The sequence below is a fragment of the Macaca thibetana genome, chromosome 11 (genome assembly GCF_024542745.1).
Source record: "Macaca thibetana thibetana isolate TM-01 chromosome 11, ASM2454274v1, whole genome shotgun sequence".
In the NCBI taxonomy this organism is placed as follows: domain Eukaryota; kingdom Metazoa; phylum Chordata; class Mammalia; order Primates; family Cercopithecidae; genus Macaca; species Macaca thibetana.
In genome coordinates this window covers 40,938,482-40,962,389 of record NC_065588.1, presented here as the reverse complement: position 1 = coordinate 40,962,389, position 23,908 = coordinate 40,938,482, and the positions used below count along the sequence as shown (strand labels likewise).

The 23,908-nt window shown below is 35.4% G+C and overlaps 1 protein-coding gene across 2 annotated transcripts in view; it reads left to right on the top strand.

The window, feature by feature from the left end:
• Window positions 1–23,908, top strand: part of NELL2 (neural EGFL like 2) — a 428,865-nt gene that overhangs the window by 146,511 nt on the left and 258,446 nt on the right. For both annotated transcript variants that reach the window (XM_050749376.1, XM_050749375.1), the window contains exons 7-10: window positions 1,436–1,508; window positions 1,626–1,708; window positions 2,593–2,721; window positions 3,868–3,970. In XM_050749376.1, coding sequence (XP_050605333.1) covers window positions 1,436–1,508; window positions 1,626–1,708; window positions 2,593–2,721; window positions 3,868–3,970 — 388 coding nt within the window. The remainder of the gene's footprint in view (window positions 1–1,435; window positions 1,509–1,625; window positions 1,709–2,592; window positions 2,722–3,867; window positions 3,971–23,908) is intronic.

Below are 23,908 nucleotides of genomic sequence, written 5' to 3'. Positions count from 1 at the left end.
TAAACCTGTACAGAGGGGCAAAGTAACTTGCTGAAAGCCAGGCAAATAGTAAGTGACACAAATGGGAAATTGGTTCCATGCTTGCAAATCCTGAAACCATGCACTTTTCCCAGGTAAGGGATAGCAGATGTATGCTGTGAGTCCCAAATCTTGTCTCTATTTAATTGTGACAGTCTTTCCCATGGAGCCTGAGTGTGGCCTCAAAATCTCCACATGTCAATTATGTGTACAACTCTAGGGGTCATTCTCTTTATTGTAGTCTATAAATAGTATCCATTAGAGTTGTACAGTGCACAAACTGTTACATAACTGTACATGGTAGCCTTGTTTTTATGTTGCTGCTTCTAAGTGATAAGAGTTGGTACACAATTTACTTCTTCAATCTAGGCCCAAGCACACAATGGATCCAGTAATACCCACACAGTAAATACTTAAATATTTATCATTCGCATTGATACATGCTATTAATCAGATTAAACATGTACAAGACATAGAGACCAGTATTTGACTGGTAAATCTTTATAGGTACGTTTAAAATTATCTTGATATCATGTTGGTACTGTTATCCCTATCATTAGATATTTTGTTTGCATTTTTTAAATGGATGAAGTAAAATATTTATTTAATAAAATATATAAAGGCCATGAAGAAATGGGGGGAGGGTGGCAGATAAAAGAGACAGCTGGATGTGTCTGACAGATCATTTCTGACCCACCATTGGCCTTTGCTTTAAGAGCCCAGCAAGCTGGAAGCTAGTTATAACTTAATGACTAAGTATGCATGTAAATTTTGTCTATAAACATGTGATAAAATTTTCTGTGTAAAACAGGTCATTTCCAACTGACGTTTAAAAAATTATCATTGTAAACTTTCTGTACTCATAAGAACTCATCACTATATCTTGCTGTAGCAGTTTAATGAATCTATTGTCCTTTTTGAATTGAGAAATTAGTTTTAAAAGATCCAACTGAAAAATGAGAAATGCTCAAATGAGCATGCTTTCATGACTCAGTTTTTCTATTCTTTTCTTTCCAATAATTAAAGTTAATTTAAAATTGGTATCAGTTTCAGAGTTGCTGAAGCTAGAAATTATTATCAGGTTGATTTTTTTAAAGGTCATTTTCAAGCCCGTCAGTGGCTAACTAAAAATAACTTCTCAAAACAACATAACTAGTGCTTCTTAATTATATCTTGACATTTAATCTTAAGGCTTTAAAAACATTATCAATAAGAGAATACCTGGGTAATCATCTATTGTGCCTGATGAATTTCTTTCCCTTTGGTATAAAGTGGAAATAATGTATTAACAGAGACTTTTTACTCAGGGATTTTAGTGAGTGTGTTCTGTAATATTTTCCTTCGTGAACTTGACCATTGAACATAATTTGAGCAAATGAAAGTAATATGTCTTTTTTTTTCTATTTTTCACACACAGGGTATAATGCAAGATGTGCAATTACTTGTCATGCCCCAGGGATTTATTGCTCAATGCCCAGATCTTAATCGCAGTAAGTCTATTTGTTCTTGCACTGTGGAGTTCCCATGTATTAGTTGTCAGCATAGACTTAACCAGATTGAACCCCTTATAAATGCATCTTGACCAAATGTAGTGTTTGTAATTCCAGCCTGTCCAACTTGCAATGACTTCCATGGACTTGTGCAGAAAATCATGGAGCTACAGGATATTTTAGCCAAAACATCAGCCAAGGTAAAAGCTACTCAAAAATACAGTGAGGAAGCTTAAAAATCCTTGATGTTCCCAATACTTCCTTTTATAACCATAGATTTTCACCTTCGAGGCTCTTCTTATACTATACTGTTTGCTAGGACTGACTCTAAATCCCTGCTTAAGGGAAGGCTTATAAATATTAAAATCCTAGCCATCTGTATAACAAATGATTCAGTAAATCAGGAATGAGGCAGATTACCTAATTTATACACTGCTTACTACAGGAGGATTTATTTTTTAGTTTTTATTATTATTTATTTTTATTTAGTTTTTCATTACAAGCACGGAGGCAGGAGGACAGTGTAAAGAATATAGACACTAGAATTGTATCAAAGAAATGGTCCCATAAATGCTTTCTATCACTATGTTACAGTTCTGGGTTTATTTACTAATATCTTAAGCACATATCAGGTTTACCTACAATTTCACTAGACTTATAATTTTGTATAGTAGTTACAGATTACCTGATGGTTGTGTTGTATGGTGTATGATTTGTTTCTTATACAACACAGATTCTGAATTGTGTTTTTTGCTTGAATAAGCATATTAATGAAATTAAACATTTTTCTTTTAAATGGAAAACGCTTCTCTGCATTTGAGTGATGTTGTTTTGAATTAACCTTTGATTTGTGTCTTATAAATTATGTTGTTTGTTTCTAAGGCAGGGAGCAAATTTATCACAAAAAGGAGAAAAAAACATTCTTTAAAATTAAAGTCTTAAATATGTTTATGGCAAGTGGTTGATGAGCACAGCCATCGTTACTGCTACATACTTTAAAAAAAATAGATGCCTGCTGGAGTGTTTCACATTTCTGTGTTTCTGGAAGGATGAACAATGTAAAACCCCTTCTTTTGTGCCACAGCTGTCTCGAGCTGAACAGCGAATGAATAGATTGGATCAGTGCTATTGTGAAAGGACTTGCACCATGAAGGGAACCACCTACCGAGAATTTGAGTCCTGGACAGACGGCTGTAAGAACTGCACATGCCTGGTATGGCTTCTATTTGAGTTGAGACTAAGGGAACTCAGATGCTCCCACTCTTTAAAAATTTATTAAAACAATGTAATCATGAAAATTTCAAGACCCATTTCCTCAAGACACAACACTAAAGTGCCAACAAACCTGGTCATATCTAAAGAACTGTATTGCATTATTAAAAACACTGTCTAGGTTCTAAAGATGATTATGGTTTAGGAATGCTATAAAGTTTATCAGTACACACATGAAGTTAGCAATTTAAATGAGGTAAAGTGATTCCTAAAGAAGACTATCCTCTTATCCTTAATATTTCCAGAGATTTTTCTCCCTTGTGTTTTCATGAGTGCATTTTGATGAAACTAAGTCATATGCAGCATTAAATATTGTGTCCAGATTGAGCAATATAAACAAATGATAGAGTTTAAATGATTGGGACAATCTAATAGTTTACTAATATGGTGGAATACAAATTATAGAGTTTAAATAAATGTGATTTTGCTAATTGCTCTCTAATGAAGTGGAATATTTTATTGCATTATGAGTTCAGAAATATATGTTCATTTTCAAAGAAAAGTTCAAAGTGAGTTTGGTTTTAAACTTTTAAATTACACATGAACTCATCTGTTAAAGCTGGTTTTCTGGAAAGAAGTCAGACATCTATGTGAATTAGGCTTTTTAAAAAATTTCTCAAAATTCATCCAGTTTATTCAAAAACAGAGTATCTTGCATATAAAAAGATCAAAAGTCGTTCAGAACTGTGTGTGTGTGTGCGTGTGCACGCGCACACACGCGTGCATGTGCGTGATACAATTTTTATTCAGGAACATAATATGTTCCTAAATTTTTAAAATGGGGAGCAAAAGTCAAATTGAGTAAAAGATGGAATGTGGTGTAGTGAAGTCAATAAAACATCTGGGAACCCTGAGCAGCCAGCTACGTGGGAGCTCTGGCCACCTTTAGGAATCAAATTCCTGATGGTGGTCTTGGCTCCAGTTTGGCGCCTCCTTGTGGTGATTGTCAGCACCACCTCCCCTCCTGGCAATGGCCTCTTCTGTTCTCTTCATATGAAGAGTTTAAAATTTAAGGAATGGATTCAAAAATTCTTGAAAACTACTAAACTCCAACATGGAAATTCTTTAAATATTGTTTCCTTTTCAGAATGGAACAATTCAGTGTGAAACTCTAATCTGCCCAAATCCTGACTGCCCACTTAAGTCGGCTCTTGCGTATGTGGATGGCAAATGCTGTAAGGAATGCAAATGTGAGTATAACTTTTATGATGAATACTTTCTTTAGAAAAATAAAGCTCTGTATTAATAAGCATTCACCCATCATTGGTTTAATCTAGGCAAGCTAAATAGCTTTCAGAAGTGATGGAAAAAAGGAAGAATAATTTCTCTGTTTTGCTTGATTAGTTCTTTTCCATTTTAAAATGCTATGCCCCTATTCCAGTAGGACAATTTTTTCTTGGAGTAATCTATTCCATATAGTGATAGTAGTAGGAAAGATGTGTAAGAAACTTACCAGAAGGCATTTCACTAATTGTACTATTTATTGTAAGTGTCTCCCAAATAGATTAAGAATGGTCCACACGGCCACAATAACCAAGGAAATCCATGACACAAGTGGCCTTCAGCAGCAGAAGATATGCTGTCCCATTAGCCCAAACAACAGAAGTCCACATTATTATAGGATTGTCCAGTGTAGATAAGGGCCATGGCCTTCATTCAGGGAAAAAAAGGCTCACACCACCGTGTGTGGAAGCTCTTCTGCCTTTTAGCAGTCATTATATAGCAGTTCACTTCTGATGTCAGAAAATACTTTTTGAATCATCTGTAACTACCCTTAACTGGGCTCTAGATCATTCAATAAATAGTGGAAATAATTTCTGTATGTTTCTAATACTTTAAAAGACTTCACTTAAACCTTTGTTAAAAAGAGTATTTAAAAATTTAGCTATTTTTTTTTCCACAAAGGAGTAGTAACATACATGAAAACTGAGTTGTTTTAAAGTTTGTGGAATATATAGAGCTCTGTAAATGCAAGTGTATTTATATGTATACTCTCAAAAAGACAAAGTGGGCATAAGTGAAGGGGGGTGGAGAGAGAGAGGGACAGTAGCAATGTGCTACAGCTGCTGAGGGTGACAAGCTATCAGAGAAAAATCAGGAAGTTGCTTCATAGTCCATTGGTTTAACTCCCTCAGGAATGCATTTATATTTAATTTTATTAGGCTTTACATTGAAGCCAATCCATCTCATAAAAGTGTATTAGCCTAGTCAAGTCGATTCAGTGGAACTAGGAAGGATTGAATACAATTTTTCTTACATGTCACTAGCTAATTTTCTTGATGAGAAATAATCTGCATTTTTCTGGGACTTCTCTTAATAAAAGGAGGCTTGTGGTAATATCATATAGTTTTCTTTGTAGGTGGTTGCAGAGAGGAAGGAAGAAGGACCATATATACATATATGACTTCATATTCATAATACGATAGCAAGGAATCATAGTTTTTGCCTTAACTTCTCTTTTTTTTTTTTTTTTTTTTTTTGAGACGGTGTCTTGCTCTGTCTCCCAGGCTGGAGTGCAGTGGTGCGATCTCGGCTCACTGCAAGCCCCACCTGATGGGTTCACGCCATTCCCCTGCCTCAGCCTCCCGAGTAGCTGGGACTACAGGCACTCGCCACCATGCCCGGCTAATTTTTTTGTATTTTTAGTAGAGACAGGGTTTCACCGTGTTAGCCAGGATGGTCTCGATCTCCTGACCTTGTGATCCACCTGCCTCGGTCACCAAAAGTGATGGGATTACAGGCGTGAGCCACGACACCTGGCCCTGCTTTAACTTCTTTTATCCTTCTTTCCATCCATAATTCTATGTTGTCATTCATGGATATGACAGATTTTCATTAAGTGTTGTCAGTGTTATTAGATATGGGTTGATTAAAATAACGGGCCATTGTGAGAGATTCGTCAGAAGTAAATTTCAATTCTGATCTTACCATTTGTCTCTGTTACCAGGAGTAAACTGCAGACTAAATCGGATTAATGCTTGAATTCTTCCCAATAAGCATGCAGTTAGACATAATGAAATGATAAAATATTTTGAGATTCATTAATGAAGAGTGTTTCGGGCAGTCTTTGGTGTTAATGATTGAAAACCAACTGTTTGCTTCATATAGAAAATAGTTAAACCTGGAAGTGAGTAATCAGTGAGCAGACCACAAGGTAATGAAAAAAAAAAAAGTCATAGGCTCTCATTAGATATGGCCAAAAAATAATAAGTATAAAGTGACTTTATCTTTCTGTTCACATTTAATGATATAGAAGATAAGTACCATGGAATAGAGAAGATTCATGCCTATGTTTGCTTGTTATTTTAAAGATTTGAAATTTTAGTTTTAATGAATTAAACATTTTACTAGAGCTAGCAAGAAATTTCAGTAAACAGCCATAGATATTTCCCCGTAGGGAAATAAGCATTTAGTTCATATGGTGCATATTCTTAGAGGTTCTTTTTGGGAATGAGTCTCCGCAAAGCACAATTTAAAAATAAGTCACTGACAATATCCAGAAAACGTGCTTCTGAAAAGTCTTGTAGAAGACAAATAATACTTAAAATAAATGTAATAGTAATCCTTTGACTGACTTGCTTAAATAGTACAGATTTTCATATGTATTTACAGTGGGAGAAACCAATAGTTACACATACCTATGATGTCTTGTGTGTGTGTATGTGTGTGTGTATCACCATTGCATGTGAGGAGAAACAGTCTTATTTTCCTATGTTAATTCCACAGTAGTGTCACTGTTAAAATTTATGAAAATCTAATTTTAGTGGAGAAGTAAATTCCTATGTTTTTTACTCTTTTAAATGAATATAAGCCCTCTTCTTAGACCCTACACTGATCCTATCTTTGAAATGCTTCTGCTCAATTGCCTTTTTAATGACAAAACACGATAAAATAGATTATTATTGAAAACTGTTTAAAGAGATTAATCACTTACTATTTCTAAAGCCCTTGGAAGGTAAAGCATATAACCTAACTGCTGAATGTGACTCTGCCAAGATTGAAATGAACGAAACACCTGCATGTGGCCAGTCACTTTTTGGTGTTCTTCCTTTAATGCTTTCAGGCTTGCTTCATCAGAGTTGTTTGCCCATTTCTGGGAAGTCCTATTTGGCAGCTTCCTTTGTACTTTCCCTCAGCAACTTCAATTCCAGCTCGTTATCTGAATATAAATACTGGTGAATAGCAACAAGGTTGTTGTTCTGGGAAAGAAGTGGGAAGAAACCAAGCGTTTTCTTTATTTGAATCTACGTAAACAAAGCATTGGGAGGAGGGGCTTAATTTCCTGCCTGGACCATTAAAATAGTGTGCTGGAGTTAAACAGAGGATAAAATCCAAAGGCAGGAATGCCAAGGCCAAATCGTTAAAGCCATAGTAATTACAGCCATAATGAAGCCATATTGCTTCTATAGGTTACAAGACACATACTTTGTGCCTCATTTGATCTTTGCAGCTCTATAAATAGGTATTATCTCCATCTTCCTAATAAGGAGAATTCCAAGCCATTCAGGAACATGCAGTTAGAGGTCTCAGAGAAGTTCCATCTGAAAGTGCTGTGCTTTGACAGCCTGCTTTCCTTTTTTTAAAAAAAACCGTCTGTTACAATTAATCTAAGTGATCTACTTTTATCGACCAGTAGCTAAGCTCACCAGAGGTGTTTTGGAATCCTAGCTGAGTCTTAGGCGGCAGAGTTTGCTTTCACCACTCATCCTCTTCCCTTTCAGTCACCATCTCCTCCACATCCTTTATCCCGGTCTCAGGCTGTCAACTAGCAAACAGGGAGATTTAGTGACACATATTCAAGATAGCTGTAGAAAATGGAAAGTATAAATATTTTAGGTGACTTTAACTCTGAAATAGAGTTACGTCAAGATATGATTAAAGTACATAAAATCTCAACCCAGATTTAAAAAAAAAAAGAATTATCAGAAAATAATTGATTGAAATTCTAGGAAATTGAATGTTACCAAAAGTCACTGAATTTATAAAACAATTTAGTTTTTCTGAATATTCATGCTATTACATGGATGCGTGCCTTTATTTATTTATTTATGTTGATTGTAGATTCAGGCTTGTATACAGAGCTGTGCTTCACAGGAAAGGCGGTTGATGAAAATAGGGAATCTGAGGCAAATCTAAACTGATGCTGTAATGTCTTTCCTCCATTATTAGAAAGTTCTCAAATACAGGGAATGGGAATGTGACCATCAGAACTGGTTGGTATTTGCCTAGTAGCAACAGTTAAAGTGGTGTTTCCTCAGAGTCCAGAATTATATGAATAAATAAAATTCATCATTCTTTTGGTTGAGCAAGGTCAGAGTTTCATTATATAATATAGATTACACTTTAATAATCTATATTAAATTAAATATATTAAATCTCTAATCTGTGCTGATTAGACATCAGATTATTTTAAACTTAATTTTAAAAGCAGTCTTGGTTTAGTTAAAGTGGACTTACTGTAATATCTTTGCATATTCAGTAGTTAATTCTGTGAGTTACAAGTCAGATTTTCTGGGTTTGAATTCTGACTCCACAACTTATTAGCTGTGAGACTTTGGTCAAATTGCTTAACTTCTCATGGCCTCAGTTGCCTCATTTGTATAATGGAAATAACAATTGTATCTACTTCATAGGGTGTAAGCATTGAATAGGTAATAAATGTAAAGTGCCTAGAACAACGTTAACTATTATTACTGTTTTTTATTAAAAGGGTCACCCATGTTTTTATTAAATTATAAAGTAGTGAAATGATCTTATTAGTTCATTGCCTTTAGATCTTAAAGCTACATAGGACTTCAAGGGTTCTTTGAAACAGCCATTTGCTTTTGGGAGGTATGGTTTTATTATCCCCATTTTATGGAAGAATAATGCCAGGTAGATTAAGTGACATTATAAGATCAAATAGTATGTAATACAAGGTAATTTTTTTCTCTCAAATTGTGTCCTGATTTCCCCAAGGCCATTCTCTTCCCCAATATTGTGGGCATATCTTAATCAAGGTTGAAACCCAGAACTAATATGTCAATATTATGTACTGATTTGAGTGTCTGGCTTCGTTACTCAGAATCATCTTTGTGAGACTCATCCATATTTTTGATGCGGATCAGAAATGTAGCTGCATCTCATTCATACTTATTGCATCATTGTAATGTCCATTGCAGATCAGTTTTACTTATTGCTGCATATATTTTATTTGTGTTTGTGTACCACAATTCAGTCTATTGTTGGACAGCAGTTAGGTAGTTTGCCAATTTGTGCTATGTGAAGAGTACTCCTAGAATAATTCTTTACATGTTTCTTGGTCTTAGTTATGTATGTATTTCTGATGGGCATATAGTTAAAACAGTGGAATTATTTGATCAGGGGGTAAAACTGTTTGACTCTATGGCAAAACCAATTTTCCAAACAGTTTTCCAAAGTGGTTATCCTAGTTTATTTTCTCACCAACAAGGTACGAAAATTCCAGTTGCCCCACACCCTCACCCACACTTGGCATTTTTAGTCTTTTTAATTGTAACATTATGACAAATGATGTTGGTAAATGATATTGTGCCACAGCCTAAGTTTGTTATTTCCCAGGTGACTAAGGAAGATGAGTGTCTTTTTAATCTATTTATGGGCTGCTTTCATTAATATCAAATAATAAAAAGTAAGAGTAAATATTTTGTATTTATACTTTTCCAAAGAACAATTTTCTTCTTTTTAATAGAAGTAGTAATTTGGAGGCTTATTTTATTTGCACATCAGTATAGATGATTCTGGTCCTGTCACCTTAAAATGCATAGCAAAGTAGGGGTAGTGGAGATTAAATGATTGCTGCTCAAGTACTTAGTGATTTTTAAAAATTGGATGATAATCTGATAAAATGGAATCAGAGATTTCTGAACATGTGTTCTTGACTTTTCAACAAAAATCAGCACAATATAATTCACCAACAATTTTTTTTTTGTTCTTAACAGAGGGGGAAAACACAATTTATGTAGGCTATGGTAAAAAAGAAAATAATTTTGAAACAAAATAACCAATAGACATAGCTGTTTTTACAATAATGCTGGGAGCCTGGGAAATATTCAGGATGTACTGGAGGTTCTCATGCATGAACACAATTATAAATTAGTTGATATGATAGAGACACGAGGGGCCACATGAACAGAATGCCAATATAGAATGAGAGGAATTATGTAATAATGAAAAAGGTAGAAGTAGCAATCAAATGAAAGGTGTGTTGTTTTACATATCAGATGCACTGTTTTAAGAATATTTCTTGAAAGTCTGTAGTCAGTAAGGAATTTTATGACACAGCAAAAAATTGAATGAGCTGAAAGCTCATTCAGCTCATTCAGCCTTGGTCTGGACCTTCTTTTCTCACTAAAATTACTTTAATTTAGTATTTGAAATAACATTGAATAAATCATAGAATTAGAACACTTTTATAATTCTATACGTATATGTGACAAATGGGCAAGAAAAATAGTTCATTTGTGTATTACTTTAGATAATGAGCTTCTGATAGGGAATGTTTTCTCTAAAGACAAATAGCTAAATTTATTAAAGAGAGATTGCATTAAGATAATCCTGTAGGCTTCCTAAATACTGTACTGTCATTAATTTTATCTTAATTAAAAAAATAAACCCTTTAAAAAGGCAGCTGGCATGCTGCTACCTTTTAAACATTATGAAAACTGATAAATGTCAAATCAGTGGAAAAATACTGAATTGGCAATATATTAATAAACTAGAATAATTAACAGTACAGCCTTCAGATTAATTACTATGAGACAGCATGTGATATGTTTTAATGATCTTTAGAAAAATATAAATCTACTGTTAGTCAGCTCATAGCAGAGCTGGAATGCCAGGGAAATGTAGGGCAGAATCACAGAGTGATTGCAATGTCACAGTGACTTAGCTGTTGTGTCCTGTATTCTAGTCCTGGGTAGTGTAAGTTGTTTAAGTCTACCATTCCTTCTTCCCAATTCTAGTACAGTATTTTTAATGCTTTAATTAAAAATAATGCATGTGTATAATAAATATGCAAACCATGCAAACAGATATAAAATGAACCATAAAAACCTCCCTATTCTTTCTCCTCCAAACTTCCGGTTTTTGTGTATCCCTCCAGATGACTTTTCATGCATCTACTCACATTGCCTGTCTAGGCTTTTTATGTATTATAAATGATGTTAAGCATTTTCCTGAACTTTATTTTTTATTAATAACATATACTGGAGATATTTTCATATTAAATAAAAAATAGTTGCGTATTATTCCATTTAGTTTATTATTTTATTTCTTCCCTCTCTAAAGATATTTTGATGTTTCTAATTCATTTATATATTTGTTATGAGAAACAATATTGCAGGAAGCCATTAATGCATAATCTTGGTGCAGTCTTATGGCTTTATCTATAGAGTAAGTTGCTAAGGATGGAGTTGCTGTGTCAAAGACTACGACACTTTAAATATTGTCAGTTTTTGCCAAATTATTCTTTTTTTTTTTTTGAGACGGAGTCTCGCTCTGTCACCCAGGCTGGAGGGCAGATGGTCCCAGATGTTTTCTTCCTTTGGCAAGGGAGCACCAGGTGGCAGTGCTGAGGGAAGCCTGAAAACAGCACATTTCTCCGGGTTTCACTAGATCTTTAGAAAAGGCATTAGGGGGCTTTTCTTCTCTTTCCCCAGCAACCTTGACAAGAAAATGGCAATTAATGGGAGATATTTTAATGAGAGATAGTCAGTGGAAGCCCAGACGTTCTTGTTTTACCACAAACAATGTTGTCTGGTGCACTCATATAAAATTATTGTTAAAGTAATTGCTGTTCTGCATCTTCAATAAATTCCACAGACGGCATAGGAATGTATTGACCTCCCCTTTTTTCTGATATGAAAGTGGGTTTTCCGGTAGATGTAACACAGATACTGTTTTCTGGCTCTAAGGCATTATACTGTGCCTATTTAATCATGTTTTATTTAAAAATAATAGAGTACTCAGCTTCTAGTTCTTCATTCTGAATTGCAATTCCTCTTCATTATTAAAATCCTTGAATAAATGTATTTTGTGGATTTTATTATTTTTCATGTCCCATTACACTTTCTCAAAAGAATTTCTCTGCACATATAATGACATTGCTTAAGTGTCTTAAGACTTTTCAGAAGAAAGCGTTATGCAAATCTGTCTGCAATAATAATTAAATCAAACTGTCTAGCACAGTTCTAGGGGACCAAAATGGGATTGTTTAGGTGATCAGAAGGCTAGTCCTCCTTCTTAGTACCATAAGGCTTTGAAATAAGTAAGAGGATTTCAGATTTATACCAAAGCAAAAGAGCCATAATCTAGGTATCATTTATAGGAGACCCAATTTAAGAGAGAAGAAAAACAGGCAGAAAATGCAACTTTTTATCTCCAGTGCTGTTAAGTAATTGTTTTAAAAAATGAACTTATTTTCTTCTCAATTGAGATAATACAAAATGGCATTTTTGAAATAAGAATAGGGAAGAATGAGACATAGGCAATTTAAAGCATCTTTGAAGTTGATTTTGGCAATTACGTGGAAAGTAGTAACTCCGACATCCCAGCTGCACAATGAAGGTAAAGGGACAACATAGTTCCCATTGGAGAATAAAGCCGTGGCTTCCACGTCCTCAACCAAATGCACAAAACCACAACTCAGCCGCACTGGCCTCTCCAGTGGCTACCTTGAAAATGGTGTGTGGCCTTCAGTTTTCTGTACGTATTTATAAATGGTATAAAATTATTATAGATTAGGAATGAAATAAAACATAATGATATGGGAGCTTAGTATGAGGAAGGGACAGAAAGGAATTCACTTTTTCAGTTCAGAGATGGTTGTGATAAAGCAGAATTCAAATGCATTTCTTTTTTTTTTTTTTTTTTTTTCCCTGATACGGAGTCTTGCTCTGTCGCCCAGGCTGGAGTACAGTGGCACGATCTTGACTCACTGCAGCCTCCAACTCCTGTAGCTGGGATTACAGGTGCCAACCACCATGCTCAGCTAATTTTTGTACTTTTAGTAGAGATGGGGTTTGGCCATTTTGGCCAGTCTGGTCTCAAACACCTCAAGTGATCTGCCCGCCTCTGCCTCCCAAAGGACTTGGATTACAGAAATGAGCCACTGCTCCCCGCCAATTCAGACACATTTCAGTTTAAAGATGGTTGAGATGGAGTATAGTTTAAGCACATTTGCTTTTATACAAAAGCTGGCCCCTAATTTAAAAATATTTAACTATAAAAAATACCACATGAAATTGCCTTAAAAATTGTTCCTGGAGTTGGAGGTGGTAAGAATGGAGCTTCTTCCAATTTAGGAATGTTAAGCTGGTAAAGTATTTGTCAGAATAGCTGCTGCAATCCCACTCTGAGCCACAGTATATATTTCACCTATATTATATACTAGAGCCCCTACTTAGATTTTGTTTCTAAATGGCAACAGCTCCTGTTCACACCCCTTTCACCCCAGTTGCTAGAATGTTGTCTATATTAGGGAACTGTCTACATGGTCTCTGGAATTTGGGTTAAGCCATAGGGCCACATCAGGATTTTAGGATTTAAGGCTCAGATCTGGAGTTATTGATTGTTTTATACTTTAGTTACATTGTGAGTTAAAAAAAAAATTCTCAGCTGCCTTCATAATGGCCCTCACTTATAAATATTATTGCAAGTTATAAAGAGATGTCTCACAAATACTTGTGCATCAAACTCAGTAACCCAGGAAAGATAATTTGAAGTCCATATAGCACAATAGATAATATGCAGATATAATGTTTATGATTTTAACCATTGGAAAGTGACCTCCATGATCCATAACATTGATAATTTTTGCTGAGACTCGATTTTTTTTTTCAGACAAGCTGTAAGGTCTGTATACAGGAGCACGTCCCTTAGCTCAGTGCTGCTTAAATTTTAATGGGGATAGGAATCATCTGGAGATTGTGTTAAAATAAGAATTCTCAATCAGTGTTTCAGGGTGGGGCCTACAAGTTTGCATTTCTAACCAGTTCCCAGGTGAAGCGAACACTGCTGGTTCGTGGAACATGCTTCAATTAGCAAGGACTCAGTGAACAGGTGTGCATCCCTGACTGTCCAGGAGCTCAATACTGCTTTTTTTTTTTCTCTCTCTCTCTCTTTTTGATCTTAAGTATGCAGTAAGATGTCAGGATATGTTTTAGGGATATTTTAAGCTGACATTTTAAAAGTGTGAGAGCTTAACAAGAATCATCTCTCTTGTTTCTCATAATGGTTCCCAATTTACAGATGAAATTGAAGCTTAGGGAGGTTACTTCTCTTGCCTGAGATAAGCCAGCTAGTAAAGTGGCAGCATCACAATTTAAACATATGCAGTGTTTCTTGTGCACTGTCTCATACAATTTGCAACGTATTTCATCAATGGAAATAGAAAATTAGTTTAAATGGAGAATTTAAAAAGTTTGTGATGTTCTGGAGATATCAAGGACTTTAATTATCCATATGTTCAATGGTTATGTAAGTACTTAGAAAATATGATTTTATAATAGTTATTTCTATATGATTAGTAAGAGAAGAGAGAAAAATCAAAAGTAAATCTTCTAGTATTTCTTATTAAAATGAAATGTGTAGGCCTATTATTGAAAGCACAACTTTTCATTACTTTGTAAGACTTCATACATAGAATGGAAACTATCAATTCTGGGATAGTTCAGGAAGAGAAATTTCAAAAGCAAATGTCTTCTGGTTGGATTTTACGTGTTCTTGGTAAATAAAGAATAGAGAAAACACACTGAATTAAAATTAAAAGTATCTATATAAAAGGTTTAGACCTACCTTGATTATTAACTGGAATTCCTAAAAGTCAGTGATCATGTGGAATTCTTCTTTGGTCCCAAAAGCTTTTTGAAAAAGTTTTCTTTACATTTGTATTAGATGAGGTCTTTTTCTGGATACTTGTGGAATAAATCACATCTGTCTAATTTCCCAGGCCTTTGTAGCTTGGCGTAGTCCCGTAAAATAGTTGTAGTTTATTCTGGGTAGTTCTGCTGAGAAAGATTGTGCCATCTCAATGCTAAATTAAACTGTTCTCTTCCAACATGTTAACTATTGGTACTCCACATACATTGAAGTCTTTGGTTTTTTATTGTAAATCTTGTAAGGATAAGAAGATTAATAAAAGCAATACAGCATTGGAAAACTTTAGGACAATGCATTTTCCATAAGCTTAACTTCTCTTTTCTCCTTTGTAAAAATTCTCCCATTAATCCACCCTCTTAGAATTGTGCTCTGTACCACTTGATTCTTGAGGTTATTTTAAAGATGGTGATTTACAAGGAATTAGTGAGCTCGCACAAATATATCTCATGATGCTAAAAGCAAGTGTTGGCAGATGGCCCTGGATATTCTCTTGGTCTTTGTTTAACCTAGTCAAGCCTTTTAAACCAGTTTTAGGATCTTGTAATTTACTGTAGCATTATTTGTAAGAAAACACAAACCAAGAGCCTTTTGTTTGTTTGCCTAAATCATTATTATTAGATTTAGGAAGCTAATCCTTTATTATGCTTTAAGAAAGATGAAAAAATGCAGTTGATAACATATTATTTTCATACTATTTTGTGGATAAGCATCATGCTTTTAAACCAATAAAAAAATGAGCTTTCTTGACCACAAATTAGGACCTTTTACGGCAAAGCAATATTAATAATTCACCCATCTATGTTCATGCTTATAGTCTACCTCCACCATTTCTCAGGCCCTGAATCTCAGAAAGGTCACTTTTATTTCTTAGTTGGAAAGAAGGGAGGGAGTGGGCTGGTATAGAACAAGATGCACATTGTACTTGTTCACTGATTTATTTAATATATTAATGTCTCTTCAGACCACAGTTCCTAAATACTGAAGGACTTAGAGCTGGGGGAGACAATCAGTAGAATATGAAGTGGGATGTAAGAATTGGATTAACTTTCCTGGCTGAGTTTTCCATGTGCCTAGGAATGAATTTAGGAGCTGGAGAATATTTCTTGAAATGATCTAGAAATAGTAATATGGAATGATTGTTCTAGGCATATACAAATTAAGTGAAATAAAGGTGAAATGAGTGTTTTAGCACCAAATCTCTTTTCCGTAATCATGTAATGATCAAGTATGCAATGCAATGGTGCAGTATTAAGGTGTTGATAAAGCACCGGAAATAAGCAAAATTCTACCATCAGGGAGATCAGGGAAGGTATTCCTGAGAAAAAGATAGAGTTGAGTTCTAATGAAAAATAGCATTTAAGTAGTGAAGAGGGGAAAGAGGAATGTGTAAGCTGAGAAATTGAATATGCAGAGGCTCTGTGTGGGGAGGTGTCATGTTGTGAATGGTGGCAGAGGTGACTGCTGTGCAGAGAGTCATAATATGAGTTTCAGCTGGAGAGGTAGGGTGGTGTTAAATTAAGGAGTTTTATTATTACACCAAGGGCAATGGGTTGCTGGTTACACATTTTAGGCAAGGCAGGTCTGTTTTTGAAGTTATACAGGGAAGAAATGATGGTAGCTTCATTAGGTGGAAGTTATAGGAAGTGATTAGGTTTTGGATGTGCTATATTTTGAAGGTAGAGCCAACAGGAATTTTAATGGTGAGAAATTGGTATGAGTGAAAGAGAGGAGTTGAGGATGATTACAAGGTTTTTGTATCAAGGAAGTAAGAGGACAGAGTTGCTGATACCTGAGATTGGAAAGGCTGGTAATTGAGCTGGATTTGGGAGAGTGACTAAGATCAAGTTAAATTTAGACACGTTATGTTTAAGCCGTTTGTTAGCCATCTAGCATTTCTGTTGTCTAATTTGTTATGTTCCCCTTTTCGTTTCTGATTTATTCATCCTGAACAGAATAGAAAGGACTGTCCTTTCTAAATTCTTTATTTTGTCAAGAATGTTGCAAACTTTCACTCAGGGTGAGTTAAGACAATTTCCAGATTTTGAATAGTTTGAGGATAAAAAATTCCCCAAATGATCTAGTTATCACACAAAACATATGAGAGACTACCAAAAATTCTCAGCTGGGACAGTCTCTTTAGATTGCACTGAAAACAGTGATGAGTTTTCATACACTGTGTGTGTGTGTGTGTGTGTGTGTGTGTGTGTGTGTACTTTCCTGTATCAAAAGAGAACTTTTCACCAGATGAAACAAACTATGTTCTACCAGATAAAGTATTAATGTCCCTAACTAATGTCCCCATATCCCTTCTACTTTTTCAACCCAGTTCCCACAGTGCTACTGGATCATCTATCAAAATTATAATACTTAATCATGTCATACTCCAGTTTAAAACCCTTCAAACACTTCCTAATGCTTTGAAGATACACATCAAAGTCTTTCAAATTTACTGTTCATTTGTTTCCAGGTTTCACTATTATAAAAATACTGCCACAGTATTTTTCAGGTCAGTATTAAAAAGGGGAATTTGTAGGTTGAACATTGTACAAAATATGCAAAATTTTGGCACATATTACCATATTGTTCTCAATGGTTTTATCAATTTACACTTCAGCAACATCTGAAAGTGCCTGTTTTTTTAACACCCACAGCAGCACAAGGTGTTATCATCATTAAAAAGAAAATCTTACCTAGTTAGACGTATAGTATATTGTATCTTTCCAGTGTGACTTGAACACAGTGAATGGTGTGGGAATCTAAGTAGAGTATTTTGGGATAAGGGTGGGGAGAGAAGCAGTGACCAGATAATGCGGGCTGTTTTGGTGATTTAAAAGACTTTAATATTTATCCCCAAAGCATTAGGAAGCATTTGAAGGGTTTTAAACAGGAGTATGACATGATTAAGTATTATAATTTGATAGGCGAGCCACTGTGGGAACTGGATTGAAAAAGCAGGATGGTATATGGAAACATTAGTTAGGGACATCCATGCTAGTCCATTTGACAGAGACTACAGTTTGGGGTAGGAAATGACTGGAGTTGGAAAGAAGCAAATGGATTCGTATATATGAGAGGTAGAATAGGTTGCCTATAGTAATTGGATTTCAAGGACTGAGGGAGAGAGACATATCATGGATGAATTTCATATTTCAGACTTGTGCAAAGTGGATGGATGGCTATGATGATTATACTATCTATTGAAGTAGAGAATACTGGAGGGCAATTAGGTTTTGAGTTCACTTTTGGCCATAAGGAGTTTGAGATGCCCATAGACATCTAAGAGGAAATATTGAAGTTTGATGCATAAGTCAGATGTTTAGAAAAAAGGTCTGAACTGGAGCTATAAATGTGGGAGTCCTTTGTGTAGATGTTAACCAGAGCCATAGGAATGATCAAAGTCACTTAAGAAGAGAATATATTGAGAGGAAAAGGGAGCAAGGACCAGTCCTTGAGGCACTCCTACATGTAAAATCTGTAAGAAGTGGAAGAGCCTGTAAAATAACATGAGAAAGAGTTGCCAGAAAATTACACGGAAAATCAGAAGTATTATTGTACCAAGGAAGCTAAAGGAAGAGTATTTTAGGAAGTGGGAAGTGATACATGATAACATAAGGTGCTAAGGGGACATAAACGATGCTTTTAACATTTTTAATGAGATTCAGAATGTGGAGATGGTTGTCTTTTTGAAAGCATTTTTGGTGGCCTGGAAAAGGACGCCAGATTAGAGTGGCTTTGGGGAGTAGTGGGGAGAAGGGGTGATGCTTTTCACAATATATTTGGCTGTGAATGGGAGGAGGCATGGGGTAGTTACTGGATGCACATGTAGGGCTCAGGATTTTTAAAAAATATTTTAAGATGGGAAGGAATAGGAAGAGACAATATTTAAATGCTGATGGCATGTATTCACTAGCATTTGAGAGAGAAAAAGAGAGAGAGAGGGAAAATGAGAGAGAAGGAGAGAGAGAAAGGTTGAACATATAAGAGAGGAATTAACTGATGGTGTAAATAGAGTAGAAAGCATAGGATTCAGAGCATAATTGAAGGATTCGAACTTTGCTAGGAGAGGTGACACCTCCTATGTAGAAACAGAAGGGAAGGAGAAATGGATGGATATTGATGCAGCTAAATGTGTGTTTGATGTAAAGGAAGTTAAAGGAGTTGAGTCTATGTCTGACAGCTTTTTTTTTTTTTTTCTATGAAGTGAGACCTAAGGTGAATTACTGGAGAGAAGAGGCAGAGTCACAGGTGAAGTTAACAATGTACTGAAAACAGCCTATGAAAGTTTTGAGGACCCAGATAAAGTTGATAACCAGAAGTTGTGCTATTCATCCATCTGGTCATACAATTTGTCCCTAACCTTTTACAACCCAGATGTAGGCATGAGAAAAGTAGAGTGATTCATACATCGTTAGGATTTTGATCTCCAGACAAAGAAGTTAATGATGGTATCAAAAACTAACTAAACTTTGAGACTTAAAGATATTTATATTGGATAGAGAATAAGATAAGGATAGTTGATGGCTCGTCAATAGGGAGAAAGTTAGTTCATATGGAACAGGAAGCACTAACAAGGTTGAAGAATAAATGCAGTGGGAATAGTTGAGGAGGCCAACTGAAAGAATAAGGAGCCGGGCGCGGTGGCTCAAGCCTGTAATCCCAGCACTTTGGGAGGCCGAGGCGGGCGGATCACAAGGTCAGGAGATCGAGACCACAGTGAAACCCCGTCTCTACTAAAAATACAAAAAATTAGCCGGGCGCGGTGGCGGGCGCCTATAGTCCTAGCTACTCAGGAGGCTGAGGCAGGAGAATGGCGTGAACCCAGGAGGCGGAGCTTGCAGTGAGCCGAGATCGCGCCACTGCACTCCAGCCTGGGCAACAGCGTGAGACTCCGTCTCAAAAAAAAAAAAAAAAAAAAAAAAAAAAAGAATAAGGAGCTGGAATGGGAAAGTAAAATGTCTGATTGAGAGCTTTTAGAGGTGGAGTAGTTTTGAGTGATGACAAAACTGTGGCTATACAGGTAAAGTGGAGGTGAGGGGAGAGCCAAGGAGTCAAAAGGCCAGGGTGCAGGATAGGTCAAGCACATTGATGTCAGAATCATTAAGAATGTTGCAGACATTGTGACGGAGAGAGAGATTGTGACCCAGATTTCAAAGTCAGCAATGAATGAAGGGGAGTGTCTACGAATGTGTGTGTGCATGTGCATGTGTGTATGTAGTTAGGGAATTTAATAACAGGAACCTCAAAGGGCAGGAGTTTTCTGTGGGAGTAGAAAAGTGACAACAACTACATCTTCTGACTCTGAAGTACAGATGTGTATTTCATGGTATATATGAAGTATCCATGGTGGTAAAAGAATTTGCAGCTACCATTTGGGGACTCCAAGGGGCATGTGGTGTTCTTGCTGGAATAACAGGATCCAGGGAAAGCCAAAAGGCCAAGAGGTTGAAGCTATGGAAAGAGTAGAATTAGAATTCCAGAGAACTGAGTGAGTTTGGCAGTGAGGAGGAGGTTGGTAGGATGTGTGTAGTTATGTGAAAGGAGAATCACAATGCATTGGAAACATTAGTGTTCAAAATGAATGAATGGATCTAGTTCATTGGGCTGGTTCACAAAGTGGGGGAAAAGAAGCAAGAAATATTTGAGTTTTTGTTGAATTAACTGCCTCACAGAGTTGTCGATGGTAAATCTTGATGGAAGAAAATGTGGGTTTGCAGTGCTTTTCACAGCATTTTATATTTTTCATTGCTGAGAGAATGGATTTGTTTATACCTTTCAACAGGTTATTATTTGCACAAAGGAAAGCTATTGATTTTGGTCAGCTTGTTTTATAACTCAATTATTGGTTAAGTAGTTACTCAGGGTTTCTCTTCTTTCCAGGTAGTCAATCATATCTTCCATAAATAGCTGTCATTTTATCTTTTTTCCAATATACCTCTAATCATATTAATTCTAACAATACTGGTGCTTCTAGGAATCCCTGGCATATAAAGTCTTTGGAATGTCATAAGGACTGTGGTCTAGGTTAAAACTAATGAAAGTTAAACCGGGATGATGGCAGTGGAAATAAAAGAAAAGGAATGGCTTTAGTAATATAAATGCTTGGCATTTGTGTGAATGTAGACTACAGAGGAGGGAGCTGATGATGATTCTAACATTTCCATTTAGGTAACAGAGAAACAGAAGGGTGATGTCTCATGTTTTACCTTTAAGTATAGGATTATTAATATTTCCATAGAGTAAATGTTTGAAAAAGCAATAACTGGGTCAGAGACTATCCATCATTGTAATTCTTTTGCCACAAACTACCAAATTTTATCCAGTTATACCAGATTTGTTAGCATATTTCTTCACCAACACTGAACTTCATACTTTAAAATAGTGTTGTTAGATTGATAGGAGTAAACTGGTATCTTGTTCTTCCTTATGAATTCTTCAAATAGCTTTAAAATAGCTTTCCCTGTATTTCCAAATGTTTCCCAATATTCTCTTAATTCTTCACTTGACATCATTTTAATGTTTAAATACATTTGGGATTTATATTTGCTTATAATATGGAATACAGAAATGACTTTTCCACCTCAAAGTGTGAGCTAGTTTTTGCAACTCTAGATGGATTTTGAAAGAGGGAAATGTGGCCTAGGATGGGTGTGAAACAAAAATTTAGCCATTCAAAATATGTATTCATTAGGCGAAAATTTAACAAAAATATTCCTTACAAATACATTAGGTGCAAACTCCTCACCATGATATTTAAAGTTTGAAACCAGCAATAGAAAACTGGCTGCAACCCAGCCATTGTAATACTAGTTCATATTTACAGAATGCTATGTACCAGCCCTGTAGCAATCATTTTATATACACAGATTATATATATTACCTCATGAAATCCCTAAAATAGTCCTGTGAGGTGAGGATTATTATTATTCCCTGAAACAAAATATTAAAAATAGGGCATGTGAGGTCAACACAGCCAAGTCCTAGGCCATTATTTATGTTGCATTTCACTGACCTACTCACTGTTCCCCAAAAATACTTTGCAGCTTACCCATTCCATATTTTACTTTGCTGCATTTTGAGCCACATTGACAGTATTGTGGATGGTAAAGGCAGAGGGGAAAAATACTAAAAGAAAAACCAGTTAGAATTTATCCAGATGTTCTTTTATCCATTCATTCAACAAATACCTCAGTGTTCCCATGTACTAGGCAGTAGTCAAAGGGCAAGGGACAAGGTAGGGACTGAAAGTGATAGAAATCTCTGGCCTGAGTAGAGGTTACTCTCTGTGGGTGGATGGGAAGTAATAAATGCTAATGATGTGACATTGAAAGTACCATGAAGGAAAACAATCAGGATAAGGGTGGCTTAACAACATACGTAAGTTTCAGAATTATAGACTCCAGGAGGGAGGGAGAGAAAAAAGTGAACACAGGAAAATATGTAATGTTACCTTGTTCGTCAATACATGTGGATTTTTAAGCTTATTATCAGTTCTTGCTTTTTATGTTTTACAGACATGCTTTTTGAAAATGAAATGAAGTTGAAATGTAATATATACACAAATTTGTATAGCTAAATACTAGATTTTAATGAATATTTTAAGAAGGAAGATAAAGTATGATTCAAGTTTCCAATTAAATATATGTGAAATATGTATCAAAGGCTCAGATACTTCCAGCACCTGAGCCACTCCCTTGAGGCCATCATTTCTAAAATAGAATATAAAGAACAAAATATCATTGAATGGAAAAAAAAAAACAACTGAATTGGTCTATAAATGTCTTAAAAAAAAAGATTCATCCAAAACCAAAACAGCATATATTTCTGCTATTTCTTCCTTCCCCCTTCCACTTAGTCTGTAATTATATTTCAGCTCCTATTACCCTGTCTCTCATCCCTTAATGACCCCAATTTTCTGATTGGTTCCCTTTGACTTCCACAGAAGCCTGCTTAAGCATTCAATGAATTCTTTATGAAATCCTGTGGTAATTTAATCTTCTCTGTGAGGTCCTTTCAGAAGCTTTATTCTGCTCTTTTGGACTGAAAGACTGTTGCTAAATCCTGATTTTTATTTTTTCTTCTGACAGTAGTACTTTAGGGAGAACCCAAACACCTTCTTGAATATTGCCTACTCTTTTATAATGACTCTTGCTATAATTTTCTTTTGATATTGGGTCACTTTTAGAAATGCAGAATTTCAGTTAGTCATTAACTTAATTGCATTCACAAACAATAACTTAATTGCATTCACAAAAGATAACACAACCTGTTATTTTCATTTTTCCATTTAAAATATGTTCCTACTTGCTATCAAGACTTATGTTTCTGGATATGTGTGGTATATTTATTATATAGAAACATAACAGAAGGTTTTCCTAAACGCTTTGACCCGCACTTTTGTTCTTGGCTGCTATGAACCTGCAAGAGTGGCAACTGAGAAAAGAATGAAAAAGATTCCTTTTCCATGAGCAATGGTCACCTGAATCTGGTGAATTTTCTGGTAGTTCAGGTTCCCAATTACTTCATGCTCTTATTAGTGAAATTTTAGCCTTGGTAATCCTTACCTGTTCATAGAATAAACTGATTTTTAGAGTTGCTTCATTTTGCTTGCTTTACATAATATGGCCACATGAAAGCCTATAAGCTTATAAAGCCCATAAAACTTCTTGTTTCTTGTCAGTGAATCCTCCATCGTTAATGTATTAGGAAACATCTACCCTCTTATGAAAGTCTCCAAATAATTTGTCCTAACATGTAATTTTAAAAGAATGTACCTTCCTATCTGTCTACCTGCTAGGTAATTATGGGCTTCTCTGAACAGCATCTGCTGCAGAGACCATAAAGAAACATACTTCCCCTTTTCATTTGATCTTTAACAGTACATATTTGTTAACTTTATTTTATTTTTGAAGAATGTAAAGGGAAAACATAATCTCTGCTGGGTGATTTTATTTCTCTTTGAAGAGTGACACTTTTCTAGTGCCAGTCTTTGCAGAGGAGGGGACATTTCTTGCACTGCATATTGCAATAAGCTTGGTGTATATACTCTCTCTTTTTATATGTTCTTTCTCTTTCTCTATGTATCTTGATATATGTACCTTTCCTAATTTATCCTTTTTTTCTCCCTGCTAGTTTCCTGGTTTACATATTTCTTCTCTTGTTCATAATAATTACCTTGTTGTTGACAATATTTTCCAACATTTCCGTCCCTTTTATGTGCACTAAGTGACAGA